The sequence below is a fragment of the Dendrobates tinctorius genome, unplaced genomic scaffold, assembly GCF_039654945.1.
Source record: "Dendrobates tinctorius isolate UK_male_01 unplaced genomic scaffold, ASM3965494v1 ptg000111l, whole genome shotgun sequence".
Lineage (NCBI taxonomy): Eukaryota > Metazoa > Chordata > Amphibia > Anura > Dendrobatidae > Dendrobates > Dendrobates tinctorius.
In genome coordinates, this window is record NW_027361779.1 from 26,128,183 (window position 1) to 26,151,488 (window position 23,306).

At 46.1% G+C, this 23,306-nt stretch overlaps 1 protein-coding gene across 1 annotated transcript; it reads left to right on the forward strand.

Moving 5' to 3' along the window:
• Nucleotides 1–256: 256 nt before the first annotated feature.
• SRSF12 (serine and arginine rich splicing factor 12) lies at nt 257–21,543 on the forward strand. Its single transcript, XM_073589583.1, has 5 exons — nt 257–455; nt 12,008–12,112; nt 15,853–15,956; nt 18,763–18,886; nt 19,254–21,543. Exons 1-5 carry the CDS (start codon nt 391–393, stop codon nt 19,582–19,584), a joined length of 729 nt encoding a protein of 242 aa, XP_073445684.1. The 5' UTR covers nt 257–390; the 3' UTR covers nt 19,585–21,543.
• Nucleotides 21,544–23,306: the final 1,763 nt, after the last annotated feature.

The window sequence follows — 23,306 nt, forward strand, 5'->3', positions numbered from 1 at the left end:
GAGCTCTGTGCTAGGCTGCAGCGCTGGCATAGTGACACCTACACACCAGGAGCAGCAGAGGAGGAACGCTCCACTTATTATCCTATGCCAGCAGTGCTGCAGGCACCTTAGCGCCATTATGCTCCTTATCGGGACACGGGTGTAAAGCAGTCCCGTGACCACTCTGCACTGCCCCCTGGTGGCCGGCGGGCTGAGTCCATTACAAGACATGCGCAGAGAGGTAATGCTTCCCTTAAGAAAAATGTCCGCAGCGCCGTTTCCGGCTCCACCCTGAGAGGACGCATTCCCGCCTTTTCTCTGGAGACCAGGGCCGTGCCGCCATATTGGACGTTTATGTGACTACGTACAGTGCTCTGTGTTCGGTCCCCGGTTTCGGATTCTCGGTCCAGCATGTCCCGCTACACCAGGCCGCCCAACACCTCGCTTTTCGTCAGAAATGTGGCCGATGCTACCAGGTATACACAGATGGTGCGAACCCGCCGCTATCACTGGGGCCTAGTCGGTAGGTGGCCTGAGCGGGGCCACGGCTGGGGGAGGTGATGTAGAGCTGTCGCTACATACACAGGCTCGTGTATACGGGGCGCAGTGTGCGGCTCCGCCGGCTGTGAGCGCGGCCTCAGGGCCTGCAGGGGACGGAGTCGGGGGAGCGCGCCTTCGCCACACATGCTCGTCAAGCAGGGCCGCCATATTGGCTGTACATAGCGTGGCGGCTGTCGGGACTCTCTGAGCTCCTGTGGTGATGTGATCACGTCACAGGGAGAGCTTTCCCTGCGATAGGGAATGTGGGGTCCCACTCCCTGGACATTCTCCCCTCACTTTGGCTAGAAATCCAGCTCTGGGGTCATTGGGGTTCCTGTTATGTATTTTTGACAGTAACAGAACAGTCACCAGTCTGGGACGGTCCACGCCTGACTGAAATTGTCAGTTGTAGGCCATGCTCAGTATTTTACCTCAGTATGTGTAAGCCAAAATCAGAATCAAACTAGAATAGAAACACGTCCCCAATCCGGCACTTCTCCTGGCTTGGGCTTACAGATACTGTGGTAAAAAAACAAAAGCTGGGTGCTAGCTGGAGACCTCGCTGTTACCATGCTTGTTCTCCGAGTCCGGCCACAGGCAAACATTGATTGCGGTATATAGCGTAAGGGTGTGTGCACACGCTGCGGATTCTGCTGCGCTACCGCTGCGGATTCGGCTGCTGTGGTGTACAGTACCATAATATCCTATGGATATTAAAAACCGCAGTGCAGACGGTGCGGATTTTTCCGCACGGTTTTCCTGCGGTTTCTAAACTGCAGAAAGAATTGACATGTCAATTCTTTCTGCAGATTCTGCTGCGGTTTGCCATCTCCTCCATTGTGGAGATGAAAAATTGCAGGTCAAAACTGCAGAGCAAATCCGCAAGTCTTTTGACCTGCGGATTTTACAAAATCCGCAGCGTGTGCACGTACCCTAATACGTTAGTATTTTAGTATATAGAACAAGTGGTCAACTGCAGATTCATGTCCTTTAAGGGAACTAAAAAAACAAATAATGAACATGCCGTATTTTTCGCTTTATAAGGGGCACCCCCAAATTTGTTGAAGAAAAGTTTTTTTGTTAAATGGAGGTGTGTCTTATAATGCCAGTCTCCGTCTTTCAAATCATTATTTATTTCTATAGCACCATTGATTCCATGGTGCTGTACATGAGACAGGGTTACAAATTACAGATATGACTTACAGTAAGCAAACTATCTATATAACACCCATCCTGGCACATTGCCCCCTTGTGCTGGCAGATAGCCCCCCATCCCATCCTGGATATGATCCCCCCCACCCCGTCACTATATACCCCTCTGCTGGCACGCACATGGCCTCCCTCCCCCCTCCTCTATATGCCTCCCTGCTGGTACGCACACGGCCCCTGCGTCCTGATATTCCCCCCTGCTAGCACTCTTTGTCCCTCCGTCCCTATATTCCCCCCTGCTGGCACACATTGTCCCCCTCCGTCCCTATATTCCCCCCTGCTGGCACACATTGTCCCCCACGTCCCTATATTCCCCCCTGCTGGCACACATTGCCCGTCCCCCCCCCCCCGTCCCTATATCCCCCCTGCTGGCACACATTGTGTCCCCAAACCCCCCCGTCCCTATATTCCCCTCTGCTGGCAAACATTGTAACCCCCCCCCCCTCCCCCTATATTCCCCCCTGCTGGCACACATTGTCCCCCCGTCCCTATACTCCCCCCTGCTGGCACACATTGTCCCCCCCCCCCCCCGTCCCTATATTCCCCCCTGCCGGCACACATTCCCCCTTCCTTATATTTCCCCCCTGCTGGCAAGCACATTATAAACAGTTAACTCGCCTACCAATCGCTCCTGCTCCCAGCTCCCCCTCGTGGCTTTCCTGTGTCTGCTGAGATCCTCCTCCTGCGAGGGTGCATGCAGCTGGTGCTCATTGTAGCTACAGTACCTTCCATGATTTGACCAATAGGACCTGCAGTCACGTGACTCGCAGTGCACACTGGGAGTCACGTGACCGCAGGTCCTATTGGTCACATCATGGAAGGTCCTGAAGCGATAAACTGCCTGAATGAGCAGCAGCTGCGTGCGCCCTGCAGGAGGAGGATCTCAGCAGACACAGGAAAGCCACAGGGGGAGCTGGGAGCAGGAGCCATCATCAGAGGGTGACTATAGTGACGGGGGGGGGAGTGCAGGCACATGTAATATGCACCGCTCCCTTGTCTACCAACTCTGCGCAGCTTCAGCACCGAGGTGATGGACAGCGGGCGCAGTGAATATTACGTGAGCCTAATGAGCGGGAGCACAGGACCTCCCACTGTCTCCGCAGCCAGCCCACCCCTGACACCACGCCAGAGCCGCCCGCCCACTCTATAGCACAGCATACAGATTCGAATTATAAGACGCACCCCCCCACTTTACCCCAAAATTTGGGGGAGCTAAAGTGCGTCTAATATTCTGAAAAATACGTTTTTTTTATTATTGCCATGTCGGTTAAAGTCTGTTCTATCAAAATATAAAATTAACCTCTACAGTTAATTGGCTACAAAAGAAATAAACATAATAACTTGAGCTAATCTCCCAGATTTGCGGTCAATTAACAAATTAACGCTTCAAGTTTCTGATCGCCGTATTCATACTTGGCTGGAGCACCAGATCTCCGTGTCATGTTAAGGCACAATGACCACAAAAAACAATGGTGGAATTATGTTTTTTTTTCTTTTTCGCAATTTCACTGGATCTTTTTTTTTTATTTCCCCTCATTTCCAGTATATTATATAGTAACATGAATGGTGTCATTCAAAACTTCAACTTTGTCCAGCAAGAAAAAAAAAGCCCTCCAACGGCTGTCAATAGGACGCCAAGTTATGGAGAGGAAAGGAAGAAAAAAAGCAAAAGCATTAAAACAAAAATCTTGATTGGGAAGAGGGGACTGTTCAGCTAAGACTTTCAGCATCCCTTTCACATTGAGCGATCAGAGTTAAAGCTGTGCAAACATATGTTTTGTGCTGTTCTATGTTTAAACCCTGATTTCCCTTCTAACGTTGTGTTGAAATTTCGCCACATTTTTGTGCAAATTGTAATTGCAGAAAAAATGTAGTTCTGAGGTTTTTATACGACACCCAGCTACAGTAGCTCCACCAAATTTTAGGAGTGGGCAATGCTTAGCTGACAGGATGCACAGCCGATGCGCATTCATCATAATTTGTGCAAAATTGGCGTAAATTACTGTAGAAATGTACTACAACCCCTGACTCGAGAACAGTGGCACAGAACAGCTGGAAAGATGTGCAAATTCATCAAAAGGCAGGCGTATCAATGAAGTTGGCGCATTTTACTCCAGCTCACTCGACATCAAGACGGGCATAAAAAATGGCCTTGATGAATCATGCCTAGTCTGTGGTCAATGTCGAAGTACCAGTCTACAGGTAACAGTAACTGGATTACACATGGAAATTGGCTAGAAACACTTTCTTGGCAGCTGGAACATTGCTTTATGAAATGATGTTGTCTCCAATGGGAACCTATTGCTTGATTCATGCCGCCCAAACATTCTGGCATTTCAGAGGAAATGTAACTTGCTGCAATGGTGCAGCCAGGCTCTGATTCATGCGGTCTGTTGGTTGGGCAGCAGCATGAATCAAGGGACAGACGCCTTTGAAAGGGAATCTGTCAGCAAGTTATTGAAATGTAATCTAACAGCATGATATAGGATCAGAAACCCTTATTCCAGCAATGTGTCGCTTATTTTACTGGGTTCAGCAGTTATGATAGAATCAGTTTTCGCTATTGCAGATTTATAAATAATAAATATATATGTATATATTATTAAAATATATAGCAAAAAAATAGAAGTTGCGTTTTTGATGCGTTTTTCGGGGTCAAGCCACATAAAAAACGCTTAAAAGAAGCATCCCGTTCATTTTAATGCATTTTGGCCTTTTCTTGTTCGCCTTATGGGGGGACACAGAGACCATGGGTGTATGCTGCTGCCACTAGGAGGCTGACACTATGCACAAAAAAAGGTTAGCTCCTCCTCCGCAGTGTACACCCCACCGACCGGCAGGGAATTCCTCAGTTTTAGCTTAGTGTCAGTAGGAGGTGGACACGGGTCTTTCATTAGACCCATATCTACCTTGATGTGCGTCGTTCCTTTTCAGGTTTCGCCGGAGGGATACAGGGTGAATAGTCAACTCTGTAGTCCCACGAAGAGGCTGCGAGTACGGTGCGTACTGCCGCCCCGTATCCTCGCAGCTCTCTGCACTAGGACCAGCAGCCTTCCGGGCGGACGCCAACATGTATACGTGTCGGCTTTTCTGAGAGTCCTGGTCGTCCGTCTCCCACCCACTCGCCTGCCAGAGCCTGTAGGTCGGATGAGAGGCAGACAAGCTTCACAGAAGGTACCTTTATTTTCAGGGTTCCCGGAGACAAGAGATTGTAGCACTGCGGGCCCGGGACAGGGTGAGTATTAGATCCCCACTGTCTCTGGACTTGGTCAGGAGAGATTGTAGCACTGCGGGTCTCTGTGGCCGTCCCGCGCCTCCAGCCAGCCTTTTTTGTGGTCAGCCGCTGTCCCTATCCCGGACAGGGGTCTTTTCCCCGGAAGCGCTCATGTTGCGGTTCCTCCGCGCCGCCCCTGTGCTGACAGGCGGCCGCCGCGATTAATTTAGGCCCCGGCTTCAGTTTGGGCCTACTCCTGTATCGCGGCCACGCCCCCCGCCCCTTTCTACTAAGCGAGCTTCTCTCCCGCCCGTTCCAGGCCCTCCCACCGCTCTTCTCAGCCTGTTCCTGGCCAGGGGCGGTGCCGTTTTCAGCAGGCGGTTAGCCCCACCCTCCTTCCCTTGGGAGCGCGTTTTTCCCTGATTCCTCTCAGGCGGTCGCCATCTTGCACCCGGACGCCCCTGTCACCCGGATATCGCTCCCTGGGCCTGTCGCTCTGACCTGCAGCTGCAGAGAGGTGGATACCTTCGTCTCTGAGGTCACCGGACCGTGAGTAGCTCTGCATCTGCAGGCTGACACCCTTCTCTGCACCCTGTCCCCCAACCTTCCGGCACTACCTCAGGTTTCACTGTCTAACTCCAAATCTGACCGTAACCGCCCTTGCGGCTCCCTCCTGCACTCTCGTCAAGTTCTTTGCATGCTCTTCTTGCAATTGCAAACTTCCCTCAGGTCAGTCCACTTCCCTTTGCCTGGATTGTAGCAATCCTATTCAACCTGATGCCGCCCAGGAGCCATCTAGGGCCCCAGGCGAGAGTGAACCCCCCATGCCTGGCTGGGCCTCGTCTCTATCACAGTCAGTGGCAGACCTCACCAGGGTGTCTCAGTCCCTAGTAGCCGTCCTGGATAAGTCGCCCCTGGACACCTCTACAGGGTCCAGCAGGCCTCAAGAGGTTCCATCTGAGTCGGCCAGCGTTGGTCGCAAAAGACCCAGGCAGGATCTCCAGCCAGAATCCTCTCCTCGCCCCATGTCACCACATAGTCCTTCTCGGCAGCCTCCCTCCCGGGCCTCCTCTCCCGAGTCAGGTGAAGCGCTCTTGGACAGGTCAGCTGAGGGGATCTTAGAGCTGGATTCGGACCAGGATGCGAATATGATGGTTACTGTGCAGAACCTCATTGCAGCGATCCATCAGACTTTTGATATTGCTGACCCCCCCCCCCCCCCCCCCCTGCGAAATCCTCAGATCAGGAGGTTTCGTTCAGACGGGAGGAAACACCCTCCAGGGTATTCCCTTTACATTCCGTGTTTGGAAAGATTTTTACCAGGGAAAGAGGGGATCCGACCAGACGCTTTCAACGAAGGAAGCGTCTCGGCGTTCTGTACCCGTATGCTAAAGAGCTCACGGACAACTGGTCTGCCTCTCCCTCGGTCGATCCGCCCGTGTCCAGGCTTTCTAATAACACGGTTCTCCCGCTTTCAGGCATGGCGTCTCTAAAGGATTCTAATGATAGGATCATAGAATCCCTAGCGAAGTCTGCCTTCGAAGCGGTTTCGACGGCGGTATGCCCAATTTTTGCTTCATCTTGGGCAGAGGATCTTCATCAGGGCATCCTAGAGAAAGGACAACCAGATCGATTGGCCGATCTTGCCAATCAGATTTTCCATGCGGGGGATTATCTGTTTCTGCTTCTTTGGATGCCGCATCCTGCGCAGTTCAGGCATCAAGTAACGTTGTGGCAATCCGACGTACAATTTGGCTCATGGCCTGGCAGGCGGACCTGTCTTCTAAAAAGTCTCTTACTAATCTGCCTTTTCAGGGAAGGCGCCTCTTTGGATCCCAATTGGACCAAATTATTAAGGACGCCACCGGTGGCACGAGTTCTCTCCTGCCTCAGTCCAAGCCTCGCAGACCCCCACTGAGGCTTCATTTTCGACCCTTTCGGGCTTACCGCCGTTTCAATACGGCGGAGTCCTCCAACCAACAAAGACCGCAGGCACGCCAAGATAGGAAGAAAGTTTCCTTCAGACCCACTCCCTCCTGGCGCTCCCACTCTTCGCAGGGCAGACCATCCGGATCTGGACGGCCCACATCAGCATGACTATCCTCGGACTCCCCAGGGTCCCTTCCAATTGGGAGGTCGACTCCTGTTCTTCAAGGACGTCTGGCTGGCCTCAGTAGAGGACGCTTGGGTCAGGGAGGTTGTATCGTCAGGATACAAGATAGAGTTCGTCTCTCTTCCACGGGATCGTTTCTTCGAATCCCGTCCTCCAAAAGATCCAGCTTTGATCCTGGGGTTCTTTACGGCCATCGACTCTCTCCTCAGTTCCAGGGTGATTGTGCCCGTTCCAGAATCGGAGCGGTTTACAGGGTTTTATTCAAACCTGTTTGTCGTGCCGAAAAAAGACGGGGCGGTCCGACCCATCTTGGATCTCAAGCTGCTCAACAAGAGAGTCCGTCTTCGCCACTTCCGGATGGAATCGGTTCGTTCGGTAATCGCTTCGATGGAGGAGCAGGAATTCATGTGTTCAATAGACATCCAAGATGCCTATCTACATGTTCCCATATTCTCCGGACATCAGAAGTTCCTGCGTTTTGCGGTTCGCCAGGAACATTACCAGTTCGTCACGCTGCCCTTCGGTCTCGCCACCGCTCCCAGAGTCTTCACGAAGATCATGGCTGCGTTGATGGCCTTGTTGAGGATCAGAGGTCTCGTTCTTTTTCCGTACCTCGACAATATTCTGATCAAAGCTCCCTTTTTCCAACAGGCACGCCTAAGTTTGACGATCGTCCTGGACACTCTTTACGATTTCGGGTGGATCGTCAACAGGAAAAAGTCCTGTTTGGTCCCTACTCAAAGTCTTGTGTTTCTGGGCCTACTGTTCGACACTCGTCGATCAAGGGTCTTTCTCCCACAAGAGAAGATTCTCTCCCTGCAGCAGGCTGTACGATCACTGCAGACCACACGATTTCCGTCCCTCCGAACAGCTATGAGGGTCCTGGGAAAGATGGTGGCGGCGATAGAGGCAGTTCCCTTTGCCCAATTTCACGCCAGACCTCTCCAACACGCCATTCTGTCGAGGTGGAACAGGTCGGCTCTGTCCCTGGATCGCCCTGTTCGTCTTTCATGCCGGATCAAGCGGTTACTCAACTGGTGGTTGACGTCTCCTCATCCTCTTGGGGCGGTCTTTTCTTCCTGTTCACTGGCAGATTGTAACAACGGATGCCAGCCTCCTCGGCTGGGGTGCAGTGTTCCGCAATCACACTGTTCAGGGTCGTTGGTCGACTCAAGAATCTGCTCTGCTGATCAACGTACTAGAGATACGAGCGATCCATCTGGCTCTCGTCCACTGGGAAAGGTTCCTCAGGGGCCTGCCTGTCCGGATTCAGACAGACAATGCCACAGCGGTGGCATTTGTCAACTGCCAAGGAGGGACACGGAGTGTCTCAGCCCTGGCAGAAGTGACCAAGATCCTTCAGTGGGCAGAGATTTCGGTACCGACAATCTCCGCGGTACACATTCCTGGCGTAGACAACTGGGCCGCCGACTTTCTCAGCCGCGAGGGTCTCGCGGCAGGAGAGTGGTCCCTACATCCGGAGGTATTTCTTCAGCTCTGCAGTCGTTGGGGAACCCCGGACATAGATCTGCTAGCTTCTCGCCTCAACAGGAAGGTCCCACAGTTTGTATCCAGAGCTCGAGATCCTCTCGCAGTGGGCGCCGACGCTCTGGCCATTCCTTGGTCACAGTTCGAGCTCCCCTGCCTCTTAATAATAATAATAATCTTTATTTTTATATAGCGCTAACATATTCCGCAGCGCTTCACAGTTTGCACACATTTTTTCATCACTGTCCCTGATGGGGCTCACAATCTAAATTCCCTATCAGTATGTTTTTGGAGTGTGGGAGGAAACCGGAGTGCCCGGAGGAAACCCACGCAAACACGGGGAGAACATACAAACTCCTTGCAGATGTTGTCCTTTGTAGGATTCGAACCCAGGACCCCAGTGCTGCAAGGCTGCAGCGCTAACCACTGAGCCACCGTGCTTCTTCCCAAGCTGCTGAAGATCAAAGCAGAAGGAATTTCAGTCATTCTCCTCGCCCCGAATTGGCCCAGAAGGTCTTGGTTCGCGGACATTGTGAACCTTCTCGCGGACGCCCCCTGGAAGCTTCCAGACAGGGCAGATCTGCTGTCTCAAGGTCCGATTTGCCACCCCAATTCTCGGCCGCTCAATTTAACTGCGTGGCTGAGACCGAGGTTTTGAAACAAGCAGGATTCTCCGGTCGAGTAATTCATACCATGATCCGAGCCAGGAAGCCATCATCTTCCAAAATTTACTACCGTACTTGGAAGGCCTATTTCACTTGGTGTGAGGCCAATAACATCACGCCTATGTGCTTTTCGCTCCCTTCAGTTTGGCGTTTCTTCAGGCAGTGTTGGATGCGGGGCTTGCTCTCAGTTCCTTGAAGGGTCAAGTTTCGGCGCTGTCCATTTTATTTCAGAAGACTTTGGCCTCCCGCGCTCAGGTCAAAACCTTTCTTAAGGGCGTGGCTCACACGGCTCCTCCGTATCGAGTGCCCGTGAATCCATGGGGTTCTGCAAGTTTCTCCCTTTGAACCTCTCAGAGAAGTCTCCCTTTCCCTTCTTTCCTGGAAGGTAGCCTTTCTGATGTCCATCACCTCCATCCGGTGCGTGTCGGAATTGGCGGCTCTTTCCTACTGCTCTCCTTTCCTGGTACTTCACCAGGACAAGGTAGTTCTGCGGCCTCCGCCCTCTTTTCTTCCGAAGGTGGTGTCCTCCTTTCACCTCAATGAGGATATTGTTCTGCCGTCCTTCTGTCCGAGTCCATCTCACCCTCGGGAGTGGTCCCTGAACAAGCTGGATCTGGTCAGGGCTATGAGAGTCTCTGTCTAGGACGTCTTCCTTGCGAAAGACGGACTCTCTTTTCGTCATTCCAGATGGGGCGCGGAAAGATCACCCAGCTTCCAAAGCTAGTGCTACTATTGCTCGCTGGATCAGATCGGCAATTTTGGAGGCCTACCGGGTTAAGTATCGAGTGTCCCCTCCGGGGATCAGAGCGCACTCTACCCGGGCAGTGGGTGCTTCCTGGGCGGTACGGCACCGAGCCTCCGCGCTGCAGCTTTGCAAAGCTGCAACCTGGTCTTCGGTTCACACGTTTGTGAAATTCTACAGGGTCCACACCTACGCTTCGGCGGAAGCCAGCCTAGGTAGAAGGATTCTGCAGGCAGCGGTGGTGAGTCCACTGGCCTGATGGAAGTTTGTTTCCCACCCCAGGGACTGCTTTGGGACGTCCCATGGTCTCTGTCCCCCAATAAGGCGAACGAGAAAACAGGAGTTTTGGGTTGCTTACCGTAAAATCTGTTTCTCGGAGCCTTCATTGGGGGACACAGCACCCTCCCATGTTCTACAACTCCTGTTCTTACTTTGGTTACAGTTGAGTTGTTTGTTCTGTTTTCAATCTATTCTGTTACTTCTACTGCTTTCTCACTAACTGAGGAATTCCCTGCCGGTCGGTGGGGTGTACACTGCGGAGGAGGAGCTAATCTTTATTTGTGCATAGTGTCAGCCTCCTAGTGGCAGCAGCATACACCCATGGTCTGTGTCCCCCAATGAAGGCTCCGAGAAACACATTTTACGGTAAGCAACCCAAAAATCCTGTTTTTGTGCCAACGGATGCATTTTTTACTGCTAAGGAAACGCTTAGTGGTAAAAAAAAAAAAACGCAGCATGTTCATTAATTTCCGCTTAGGTCCGCGTTTTTGGCTATTTCCTATAGCCCAGAAGACACGCGGAAAAAAACGCATCAAAACGCACTTTTTCCACGCGTTTTCTGGGAAGGAGACCCGTTTCCTGAGCGTTCAAAAAACGCTACTGTGGGCACATAGCCTAAGAGTAAGGGTATGTGCACACGGTGCGGATCCGCAGCGTTTCTGCAGCTGCGGGTCCGTAGCAGATTTAGGTGCGTTGTACAGTACCATTGTTTTCAATGGTAAACTGGAAAACGCTGTGCACATGCTGCGGATTTTTCCGCGCGGTTTTGCTGCTGTTTACAATCCGCAGCATGTCAATTCTTTTGTCCAGAAACGCTGCGGTTTCGCACCTCATCCATTATGAGGTGTAAAACCGCAGGACTAAAGTCCTGCGGATTTATCTGCGGTTTTCACTACAAAATCCGCAGAGGCAAAAAAACTCTGTGTGCACATAGCCTAAGTGCAAGGTGCAGAGATGAGGATAAAATCATTTTTTTTTTTTTTTTTATTTCATAAAAGGTTTATTTGAAAACATGAAAGACACTTATGGCTGAGTAGTGATATCACTACTCTGATCAGCCATGATGAGCGTCTTGTATGCTTTTAAACACTGCTTAATTTTTATTTATTTTTAGTTTATTTCAGCAGGTCATTTCATTCTCATCTCTGTACCTTGCGCTTGCTTATTCTTCGTCTTTCTGTTGCAGATTTGGCAGAGCTTGAAATGCTGAGCTGTGTATTACCCCACCCATACCACTAATGAGCAGCTTTGGTGTACAGTGACAGAAAGCTGCAAATCAGTGGTGTGGTAATGTTTGGACTAGGAGGCAGTTTGTCCTATAGTGATCTCCTGCTGATAAAACACCAATTGTATTGAAACGGCAACACGCAGCCCAGTAAGTGACACGTCACTGTAATTGGTGTCTCTGCTTCTACAACATGATCCCATCAGATTATGTAGCAAAACCCTGCTGACAGATTCCCTTTAAGCAGCTGCTTTACCAGAAGGTGATGTATCCCTGGGATGCTTGCTGTACGATATGGTTATCAGCTTGTCTTGTGCTCTTCCACCAGTAACTTAATAAAACAGGCAACCAGGTGCTAAATCCTGTGGCACTTTGAGTAACAGGCTTTATTTCTCCAGAATTGCAACTAGAGGGTAAACTGATTGTAAGTGCCCAAAAAATCATACTTCCTACAACCCTCTTGTATTGTATACAGCAGAGCCAATGTATTGTTAACATGCGAAAGCCGTGCAATTACACTATCCACTTTGTTTCTTTACCTTGCACACTTCAGGCCAGAGGATTTACGGCGTGAATTTGGTCGCTACGGCCCCATAGTAGACGTTTACATTCCACTTGACTACTACAATCGTCGCTCCAGAGGATTTGCATATATACAATATCCTTTATGTACCTGTGTTGATGCTCAGGAGCATGGACGTGCTTGTTCCTAACTGTATGTGTGTTTATTTCTCTGTCTCAGAAAATGTAAAGCAGTCCACAGTAGCTGGCAAGCACCCCAAGGTTTGAATGAGCCTGGTTAGATAGAGCCAAGCGTAAAGCCCACAGACCTATTTGAAGTTACAGCTTCAAGGAATAAAGAGGGAGGGTGGAAACAGATAAGAAAACTGGAAGAGGGAAGGTTCTTGCCACGCACTAAAGACACAGCCTGCACCAAGCTGAGGGTTCAAATTACGTACCTTTAAATCCAAAGCCAAGTTCGATTTGGTTGACCCTTGTCCAAGTTCACCTTGCAAGCCCCAAAGAGTAAAGTTCAAGGTTCAAGATCAAGTCAAACGAGGTAACCGCAAGTGTTTCCTTTTGTATCCTACTTCTCAAAAATGTCTAATCGGTTAAGGATGTATCAGATTGTGGAAGTTGCTGCTAAAGCAGTAATTCATGGGGTTGGCTTGGCTGACCTACTGTAACTTCTGGCAGGGTTACTCCATCGCAGGTTTACTTCCTAGTAGGAATTATAAGGCTGGTGGTACACATTCAGCTACATGTTAGTAAAGGGTTGTATTGTTGCTACACTTTTTTTTTTCCATTTCATATTTTTTAGGTTTTTTAGCCACATTAATTACAGCATTTTAGACAGGGAAGGTATAGTGGCATCATTTTAGTGGACATATTGGGGATTATTTAACATGTTCTATGGGATTTTAAATAAATTCTGCCTGAACATAAAGCTAACAATTCTGGCGAGATGTACTGAAAATGCTGGGTTTCAGGCTTTATTAGAATGAAAAGGGTTAAGCAAAGGGTGGTTTGACATCCCTCAAAATAAGTGTCCACAAGGCTGAATGACTTGTTGTATTGCAAAGAAAAAACAAAGAAATCCCCTTCTGGCTGCTGCAAGGTAAGCTCCTGACATGATAGCAGGCAACTGCAAATACCTGGAATAGTTTTGGAAGGGCAATGGCTGGAATAAGAAAATGTATAAAAGTTCATATTTTCCTACATGAATATGAAATTGGTTATGATAGGCAAAGGTGGTCTACCTCAATGGTGACATGCTTTTGTGACACTAATATACTAATCTGAACAGTTTTGCCTTTCTACCAGTTGACAGGGACCTTCTGTTCTCAAAATATCTGCTGGTGGAGTGACATGCAACCATAGCAGTCCATCAGACTTCTCCAATGGAGTAAACTTCAAATGGGAAAGCTGCTCATCAGTTGATGGAGGCTGATCTCAGGACCTGTTCAGATGCTCCTCCATCAGTAGTCATGTTTGTAGACAGGAGAGCTGCAGTGTCTGCTGAAGGACTTTACTAACAAGCACAGGAGGAGAAACTCTAGTACTTTTAAACTAAGTGCCACCAAATCATGTGTGTAATATAGGTCTTAAATTAAGGATAAAGTGACCACCCCTGTAAGGCTGGTGCTCCACTGTGACCTCTAGTATTGCGACTTTCCCCTTGTAAACACAGAGCCACAATGACTACTCCCACAGGATTGAGTTGCCTGTAATTTGCTGCACTCAAGTGATCCGCAGTGCCACTTGACAGAATTGAAAAATTGCACCACCAAATGCCACAATGGAGCTCGATACTATGGTTAATATCAATGTGTGTTCTGAGGTCATAAATCACAACCCATCTGTGTCCATTTTCAGGCGCTAGATTATTTCTCCTAACTTTACCATAAGGCTATGGGCACACGCTGCAGATTCACCTGCGTTTTTTTCCACGCGGAACCGCAGGTAAAGTGACATGCGGTTTTGCCCTGCAGTTTCACACCTCTACTATGTTAAAGGTGTGAAATCGCTGCGGAAACCGCCCAAACATTTGACATGCTGCGGTTTGTAAACCGCAGCAAAACCGCGTGGAAAAAAAACGCACCTTTGGCACAGCGTTTTTGAAAACCCATAGGGTTTCATTGTACTGTACTTGGTCTGCGGAACTGCTGCGTTTCCGCAGGGCCAAAACCGCTGCGGAAACGCAGCAGAATCCGCACCGTGTTCACATAGCCTAAATGCCTATTCTCTTGCCTCAATTCTTATCAGCAAGATATAGTTGGCAACATCAGCTCCAAAAAATATTTATAGTTAGGATAAAAACAGAGCAAATGCCCTGCAGAAAGTTAAATAGTACATGTAAATAAAAGGGGGGTACTCAAAGGGTCTTCCAAAGTACATTTTAATTAATAAATCTTGAAATAACAAGTTCCACAATTGGATCTATTAAAAATATTGAATTTGTTAAAAAAAGAAAAAAAAACTGTTCATGTGCTGAGATATTAAATGTGGCCTTACTATGTAATAGCTGTGTCGGTCTGTGGTCTGATCATACCACGTCTCCTGAGCAGGGGAGGAAGAAAGAGTATACATACAGGACAGCATGGGATCACAGCTGATTGTTTGTGAGGTGAAACATTTTGCTGCTGGTTTTTAAGCAAGGTCTTCTCAAAATCAGCTGTGATCCCGTGCTGTCCTGTCTTTATAAACTTTTGCTTCCTGCTCCTCAGTAGTTGTGGTATGATCAGACCATGTTCCTGTACGGTCAGACACAGCCACTACACAGTACACATCAGGGGCATATTTATAAGATTACATATATAAGGAAAAAACATTTTTAACCCATCCAATTGTGGAAATTATTATTCCCAAGATCCCAAGTGTGTAAAAGCCATCCCCTCCGTGACAAAGGTATATCCAATCAGGAAGGTCCCCAAGTCTAGTGTATCACCTCGCAATATGCCAGCAAGCTTCAAAGTATACGGGGGCAGAGCAGGACCTAGACCTGTCTGTTTCACACCTGCCCAAGGAAAGCTTCAATAGACCAGAAGAACAGCCCAATTCTTCACACACATTCTCTAACCAGAAAGATTTGAGATGCTCTTTAAGCAGGGGTTGCCCAGTAATGAATAACCCCTCCGTAATTGGCAAAGGGCACTATTGAAATGAAAAGCAATGTTTACTCTCCTTTTGTAGCGACCTCATTCCAGTGATGGCAGTGCCGCACTTTCCGGCCGTTGAAGTTACATTGACAGCAGCGTTCGCACAATCAGTGGCTGCTGATCGGCTGCAGCTAATCAATATTTTGTCAGGGCAGATGTCCTCCATGATCAAACATTAAAGATCTGCAGCTACTCGACTGACACTGAATGTGTCACATGATCGCTACTGCCATTTTGTCACCAACCGTTAATGTCGGTGCCCTCATTGCTGGAATGGAGGCGAGTGTACTTGAGTGTTGCCTTTATTTTCAGAGGGTCACTGAATTTATTTAAGCCAGGGTTGTCCAGTGGTTGACAACCACTCTAATATATGTGTCTTTTCTACAATAGTCTTATAACAAAAAGGCTTAGTGGAAAACAAGCTTCAAGCTGCACTCAATTATGTGGCAAATCACAGCAGTCAAATCCGTAAATAATGGACATAATCACATCTGAGTGCAGCCTTGTCTGTATTGCAGTTGGGTGCAGAAAGGAACTGAATTTTGTTGACTCTCGTTCACAATAAAATGAGACTAATACATTTTGAACCTTTTTCTTTCTGGTGCTTATGGTTCTATTGTAGAACTTCCATAGTGAATTTCCAAAGTCAATTTCAGTGAGCTGGAAATGGGTTTTTCCTCCGAAAATAATTTAGTGGTGCCATGTACAGTGTACCTCAGTCTCCTTAACAGACAGCCAGGTTTGAAGATATCCGTGATGCTGAAGATGCACTTTACAATCTCAACAGAAAATGGGTTTGTGGCCGCCAGATTGAAATTCAGTTTGCGCAAGGTGACCGTAAAAGTAAGTACTTTGGTTTACAGGTTTATAAATGGCATTAAGAAGGAATCTCTTTAAAGGGTTATGAAATGTTCTTAGATTTTTTTTCTTTGTATGATGTTACTAGTGTTATGCTGCCCTATCTGAAAGTAATATAAAATGAAAATGACTACCAACATGTTTGGTCAGCAGCCATTTAATAACCTCCTTGTATAGGCTAATGCGGCTTTAGATGCGTACTGAACTATCTGTGCATCTGATAAAGGATGGATTCATTCGCCCATGGTTTGTGTACAAACTGCAATGCCAGGACGGACCGAGGGTCTCCTGACCTGAATTATTATCATCATCATCGATGCCTATGGGACTGCTGGTTTTCACTAGCATTGCAGTCTGTATACAGAGCATGAGAAACTAAAGTCTGAATCTAGCCAAAGGATGGTTTTGTGACAAGGCAACCAGTAAGTGACACATCTAGGGAATTGCAAAATTGGTGACTGATTCTCTGAAAAGAGGTCCCTTTACCAAATTTTTCATGATGAACTGGAAGCATGATGTAATAGTGGCTACTAAGCGGAATAAAAAGTTTGTTTTTTGTTTTATTTTGCCTCTTGCAGAGATATTGGCAATCAAATATTTGGCACCTAATGGGTTAACTTTAGTTAAGTCTGAGTGAGTGGTGTTGGACAGTTTTTTTCACTGGGGGCGTTCACTTCTGTCCCTTCAGAATAGCTCTATAATCAAAGCCACGCTAACTTCTATAATTGACAGCTGCTTGACCGCCATTCCTGACTCAGACACTAGTGAATCCTCACAGCGAGCAGGCAGTGCGTACACTCGGAGGATTCCCAAGTCTGCACTCAGTCATTCTGGACAGGACAACCCCTTTAATCTTATGATTGGTCAGCCTCATACAGGGGGAAGAAGTAAACATCCCCAGTGAGAACAAGTTAACTTATTCACTGCCAAATACTTTGCTGAAATACCTGCATTGAAGTGGCATATATGTATGTGTTTTACTCTGCAGCCACTACTGCATCCTGTGTCCTGTTCAACATGAAAAAAATGATGAAAGGTTCTCTTTAATTACTTTTAGATTTAAGGGAACTGGTTGGTAGTTTTACTTGGTAGTTACTCCTGAATATAGATGATAAATATTTGCACTAATCTCTCTTGTGGAAAAAGGTATAAGGCTATGTGCAGAAATGCTGCGGACATTTCCGCAACTCCCGCCGCTGGTAAAATGCATGCGAATTCACATGCGTTTTCTCACGAAAAACAAGCATTTTGCAAGCGTTTTTCACTTGCGGAATGTTAGCGCATTCCAAGTGATTTCAAGCATCGCTTGGAAATGTGATAGGATGTTAAAAATAAAAAAAAAAAATCTTGTTGTTCTCACCTTCCGACGGCCCCCCATCTGCTCTGCGGCGCTCCACGCATTTTCCGGTCCCAGTAATGCTTTGCGCAAAGGACCTGAGATGATGTCAGGCTCACGAGAGCTCGACGTCATCAGCTGTCATTCGTGCAAAGCATTACTGGGACCGGAAGATGCCGGGAACGTGATGAGAGGTGGGAAGGACTTTAGGGGCCGCTAGAGGGTGATTATATCTTTTATTTTTATTCTATTTTTTTACAGGATTATGGTACCCAGGGCCTGGAGGACAGTCTCTTCTCCAGGCCCTGGGTACCATCCGCACATGATCCACTTTCTTTGCGCATGGTGGGCATAGCTACATGCGGAAAGTAAGCGGATCAATGCATTCCTATGGGTGCGGAATCGCCGCAATTCCTCAAAGAATGAGCCTGCTGCGTATTTTTCCGCTGTGCGATTCCGCAGCGGAAAAATCCACAGCATTAGCACAGCATTCCCATAGAATTGCATGAGATGCGTTTTCCATTTTCGCGGCGATTCTGCAGCGGGAAAAATGCTGCGAAAGCGCAAAATAACACAACGTGTGCACACAGCCTAAAGAAGTTAAAGGTAGGAAATCTTCTGGTGCTAATCTCTCCTGTAAAGTAACCTTGCAAAATAAGAGTAAACCTTGTGTAGAGAACCTGCACTGCTATCTTCCTACTTATAGTTGTCTGTGGTGTGCTCCTTTTGGCACTCCCTATTCTCTGAGCCAGAACTGCTCTGGTAGATCCTACCTTTCCATCTATGTTATGCTGCATTTTCTTATGAGCGCCCAGTTTGTGTTTATATGGGCTGATATTTCCCGTTTCATTGAAGTCACTTCTATTATCTCATTATCACGTGCAGAAGTGCCAATGAATGGTAACTCCTATATACAGATTAGACAACACAGAATCCACCATTCACAATAGCTGATAAACACAGATTATTACCTCCTCCTCCCTGCAGATTGACCTCTGCACAGCTCAAGCAAGTGCTGCACAACCCACACCATTTCCCTATGGTCATGTGGCTGTTGTAAAACATATTTTAGAATAACTATATTGCATCAACATGTTGCCTCTTGCCACATATACAGTGTAAAAGCATACACTCCACGTCTTTTGCTAGGGCTACAATTTGACCATGTCACTGTGTAGCTAGTAGAGTAAAAGTCCAGTGTCCTGTAGTTGGATTGCATCAGACTATTGCATTATGTAACTAAAGCCCTTCACTTTTTAGAGCAGCATTTCTAGACATGCAAAAGTAAAAATTCTGGTCACTTGTCCCTCTTGCACAACACTTCATCTGAAAGCAGATGCTACAGAACAAAACCACAGAATGATGCAATTTATTTGGAAACCTATTGTAACCAAAGTATAGTTAAAAGTTCTGATTACTTACCATCTAACTATGCTTTAATCCCTCAATGTTTAGCTCCTGGACAAATGAAATCAAAGGAAAGACATGCATGTTCACCAGTTGATCGCAGAAGATCCAGAAGCCACAGCAGGCGAAGAACACGCAGCCGAAGCGGTTCATGGGACCGTGGCAGGAGAAGGTGGGGAATCTAGATTGTGATTTGTTACTGGGCGCTTTCTGGTTCTATAGTGCAGATAACCAAGTAATTTTAATGATAGAATACTGGTGCTAATGCTGTCTGCAGAAATGTGGCATATGGTAACCTAAATTCCTTTGTAGAAATTTACGCAATGGATGAATTGAACTTTGCACCGATTTGTTGTCTTAATAATGGATACCACTTTTCTCTCCAGTTCACAATCATCTGATCTTTATCAGGTTTTTTTTCTTTTGATTTTATTTATTGGTATAGATGGTATTTTTTTTTCTCTTGTTAGTCTTTCTGAGTACAGAGTGCATGTCATTGATATAAAATAAACATTATTGGAAACGTTTATTTTTCACAGGTCAAGACATGGGAGACGTTCATATAGCCAATCAAAATCTCGTTCCAATACTCCACAAAAGCATTCGCGATCACCTCTGAGACATTCTTTCTCAAGAGGGTCTAGATCAGCAGAGAATTCTCCATCTGGATCTCCACCGAAGCAGTCTGGTTCCAAGTCTCGATCTGGTCAGAGGCGTTCTGGTTCTGCAAGATCCCGCTCAAAGTCCCCTCATCAAAGACACTCAAATTCTAATATTCGAAAAGAAATGACCCAAAATGCAGAGTCAAGGTCTAGATCACGGGGCTATAGGGGTAAAAATAGCCGGCAGTCTGGTTCTGATGATGACTAGTCTGCTTCAAACCAGTTTTCAAGACAAAGGAACACACATCATTTAACAAATGTTTTGTAAGTTCCTTGACTGTTTGAGGCTTTTCTCTTATTACTTTAGCTTCCTTGGAAGAGAAAAAACAGTCTTTATAGTGTACTGTAAATGCAAAACGGCTAAAATTCATTTATCAAATGTGAGTGGAGGCAATTCTGTTTTTGTTTAACAGACATCAGTATTGTGTTGGCCTCCCAAGTGTGTGTGTACATTTAGTTGTATTGGAATAACTTTTTATATCTTGTTTGAAGTGCGGTGTTTCAGAGGCTGATGTTGGGGCCGCTTTATCTGGGGTATTTTGGCTTTGTGCATTTAATGCTATTGAAATTGTTACCTTTCCTCTTAGTTTGTAATAGCTTTTTTTGGATAAATGAACTTCTAATAAACTCAAGTTTTATTCTGTTGGTCTTTAAATATATTCAAACATCCTGTAAAGTTGCATTTATTCACAGTATTCCTTAACCCCTTAATGACTAAGCAAATTTTTTAGGGAAATTTACAAAACTTTCAATTGAAATTTTTTTTTTGTTACATCTTTTTCGTTTTAAGGTGTCTTTTAGTGGTCTCTATATACGACAACTCCTAAAATTGATACTATTTTAAAAACTGCACCCCTCAAAATATTTAATACTATCGGGTATTTTACTAGTGATGAGCACAAGTTCTCGTTACTCTAGTTTGCACAGAGTATCGCTGGTGCTCAAGTCACATGTTTGAGCCCTCGCATGTTTCACGGCTGTTAGACAACCCCACTCGAGCACCCGCGATACTCTGTGCAAGCTTGAGTAACGTGCACTTGCGCTCATCACTAATGTTAACCTGTTGGGTGCCTCTTGAGAATTAATGCAAAGTGGAATGAGTTGAGTGAAGAAATTGTTTTAACACTACAATGTTGCTAATGTCCAAAAAGGGCACTATACTTGGGCAGACTACAAGGCCATTACATGCCCTCAGATTGCTGTGGCAACTACCGGGACCTCTGTTATCCATTTACATGCTGCAGTCACTAATGACCGCAATATTTAAAGGGCTAAACAGCCATAACAGATTATGATAAATACAGCAGGGTGTCAGGTTTAGCTTTCAATTAAAGGGAATCTGTCACCCTTTTTTTGGCCTTTCACCTGCCGGCATAGACAGGCGCTTATCTACAGCATTCTGTAATGCTGTAGATAAGCCTCCGATGTAACCTGAAAGAGAAGAAAAACACGTTATATTATACTCACCAAGGTGGGCGGTCCGCTCCGGCGCCTCCCTTCATGCGATGACGTCCTCTTCTCCCGTCCTGTAATGGCGTAGGCGCACTGCTCTGCCCTGTTGAGGGCAGAGCAGAGTCCTGCAGTGCGCAGGCGTCGGGAGAGGTCTGTCGCCTGCGCACTGCAGAATTCTGCTCTGCCCTCAACAGGGCAGAGCAATGCGCCGGAGCCATTTCAGGACGGGAGAAGAGATGTCATCGCATGAAGGGGGGAGGCACCGGACCGCAACACCCATCAGACCGGACCGCCCACCTCAGTGAGTATAATATAATGTGTTTTTCTTCTCTTTCAGGTTACATCGGAGGCTTATCTACAGCATTACAGAATGCTGTAGATAAGCCCCCGATGTCTATGCCGGCAGCCAATAGGGGAAAAAAGGGTGACAGAGTCCCTTTAACACCTACTAGATTTTCTTATTTCACAGTTCAGTAAAAAGGTGTACTGGTGGTCATTAAGGGGTTAAACTAAAGGCATTTTCTTTGCCTGGCATGACAGCCATTTAAAACACCACTGCTAGGTCTTTGATTCTCGTAATCTATATTCTCTGTATTTTACTCAAATACAGTTTTCATACTGAAGTTGTGATGCTTGGAAATGTCTTGTTGAAATATTATTGCATATACAGTAGTTCCATAATTTGTCTCGCAGTTTTAATAAATAGTGCACAATATTTTTCACTTTAAAGACTGAATCTTTCAAAAGTATAAGTGTAAGAGAACAAAAAAAAATTAAAGACAAAACCGCTTTAACAAGCACTCCAGTCCTCATTTAGTGAGCTTTTACAGTTTAATATAAAAATATAGTGAAAAGTCGTCTTTAGCCTCTTCAAGCCAAAGCAAGTTTCCACTTTCCTGATCAGGCCAAACTTCAAATCTCACGTGTCATGTTATCTGATAGCAACTCTGCAATGCTTCTATGTATCCCAGGGATTCTAAGATTTTAGTTTTTTTGTTTTTTTTTCTTTGATAGCTTGTACTTCAGTCACGGTAAATATGTTGCTGTAGTTTAGTAAATTTGAAGTTTTGAACTTTTGCTTAAGTCATAATCTGCAATCACTGCTGTCATGGTTCCCCTGTGTAACCAGGCGGCCACATGACGACTTGAATGTGACTTGCATTCACGTGACAACTAGACGTGTTCGGCTCATTTCACTTCTATGGAGACAAGCTGAGAACGTCTAGTCAGCACATTGCGTACATTAAGGTCTCGTGACCTCCTGCTTGCACATCTCAGCAGGCTGCAGCCACTTTTGTTTCAAGCATGGACAACCTCTCTAATAAATAACATTTACCATATACATCAGCATCATATTTGAATTTTTTTGTTTTCTTTGTTTAGGGTGTTAGAATGGTTTAGGGTTTTTTCTTTTCACCAAAACTAACAAATTTTTTTTTCGTAAGGACCACTTAACTTTTGAAGTTAAAGGGGCTTACTGTACATATCTGAAAATCCCCCAAAGAAGACTACATTTTATAAATTGTACTCCCTCCAAATATTCAAAAATGCATTCAAGAACTTAACCTTTCAAATGCTTCAGTAGAGTAAAAATAAAGTGGAATGAAAATTTTTTATTTTTTTTCTTTGTTCCCTGAAAATCTTACTTTTTCCCCAAATTTTCAATTTCTCAAGGGTAGCAGGAAAAATGGATATGACAATTGGTTGTGCAATTTCTCCTCAATACACTGGTACCCCATATGTGGCCAGAAGCTGCTGTTTGGCAGGAAGGAACACAAATTAACACTTGGTGCACAATTTTGGCTGGAATTGCAATGTCATGCTGCATCTGAAGAGATCCTCAGGTGCCGAAACAGCTATTAAATTCATCAATGGTGATAAACTTAATCCACTCATGAACTGGAGTACCATTTCTGAAACGTTTTTGGTGAGATGCACACTACAGAGGTGGGGGTGAACAAGGAATTATTTTAATGTGTGTGTGTATGTGTGTGTATATGTGTGTATATATATATGTGTGTGTATATATATATATATATATATATATATATATATATATATATATATATATTATACACTTTTTTTTTTTTTTTTTTTTTTTTTTTATAAAGAAAAAAAAAATGGGTCTCAGTTTCTTGTGCAATTTCTCCTGAGTGAGTCGATACCCTGTATGTAATTGGGAACTACTTTTGAGGCTCAGAAGGGAAGGAGTTCCATATTAGGCTATGTGCACACATATGCAGAAAATTTCTGCATGAAAACCTGACTCCTTCCCAGAAAACGCGCATTTTTTTCTGCGCGGTTTTTGCGTAAAAAATGTACGTTTTTTTTTCGGAGTGGTCCCAGTCACACAGAAGATAGCTAGAAATGCGGGATTTTCTGCGAAATTAATGAACATGCTGCGTTTTTTCCGCGATAAGGTTTTTTCGCTGAAAAAAAAACGCATCAATATGAACAGAAAGTGCGGAATTCATTAAA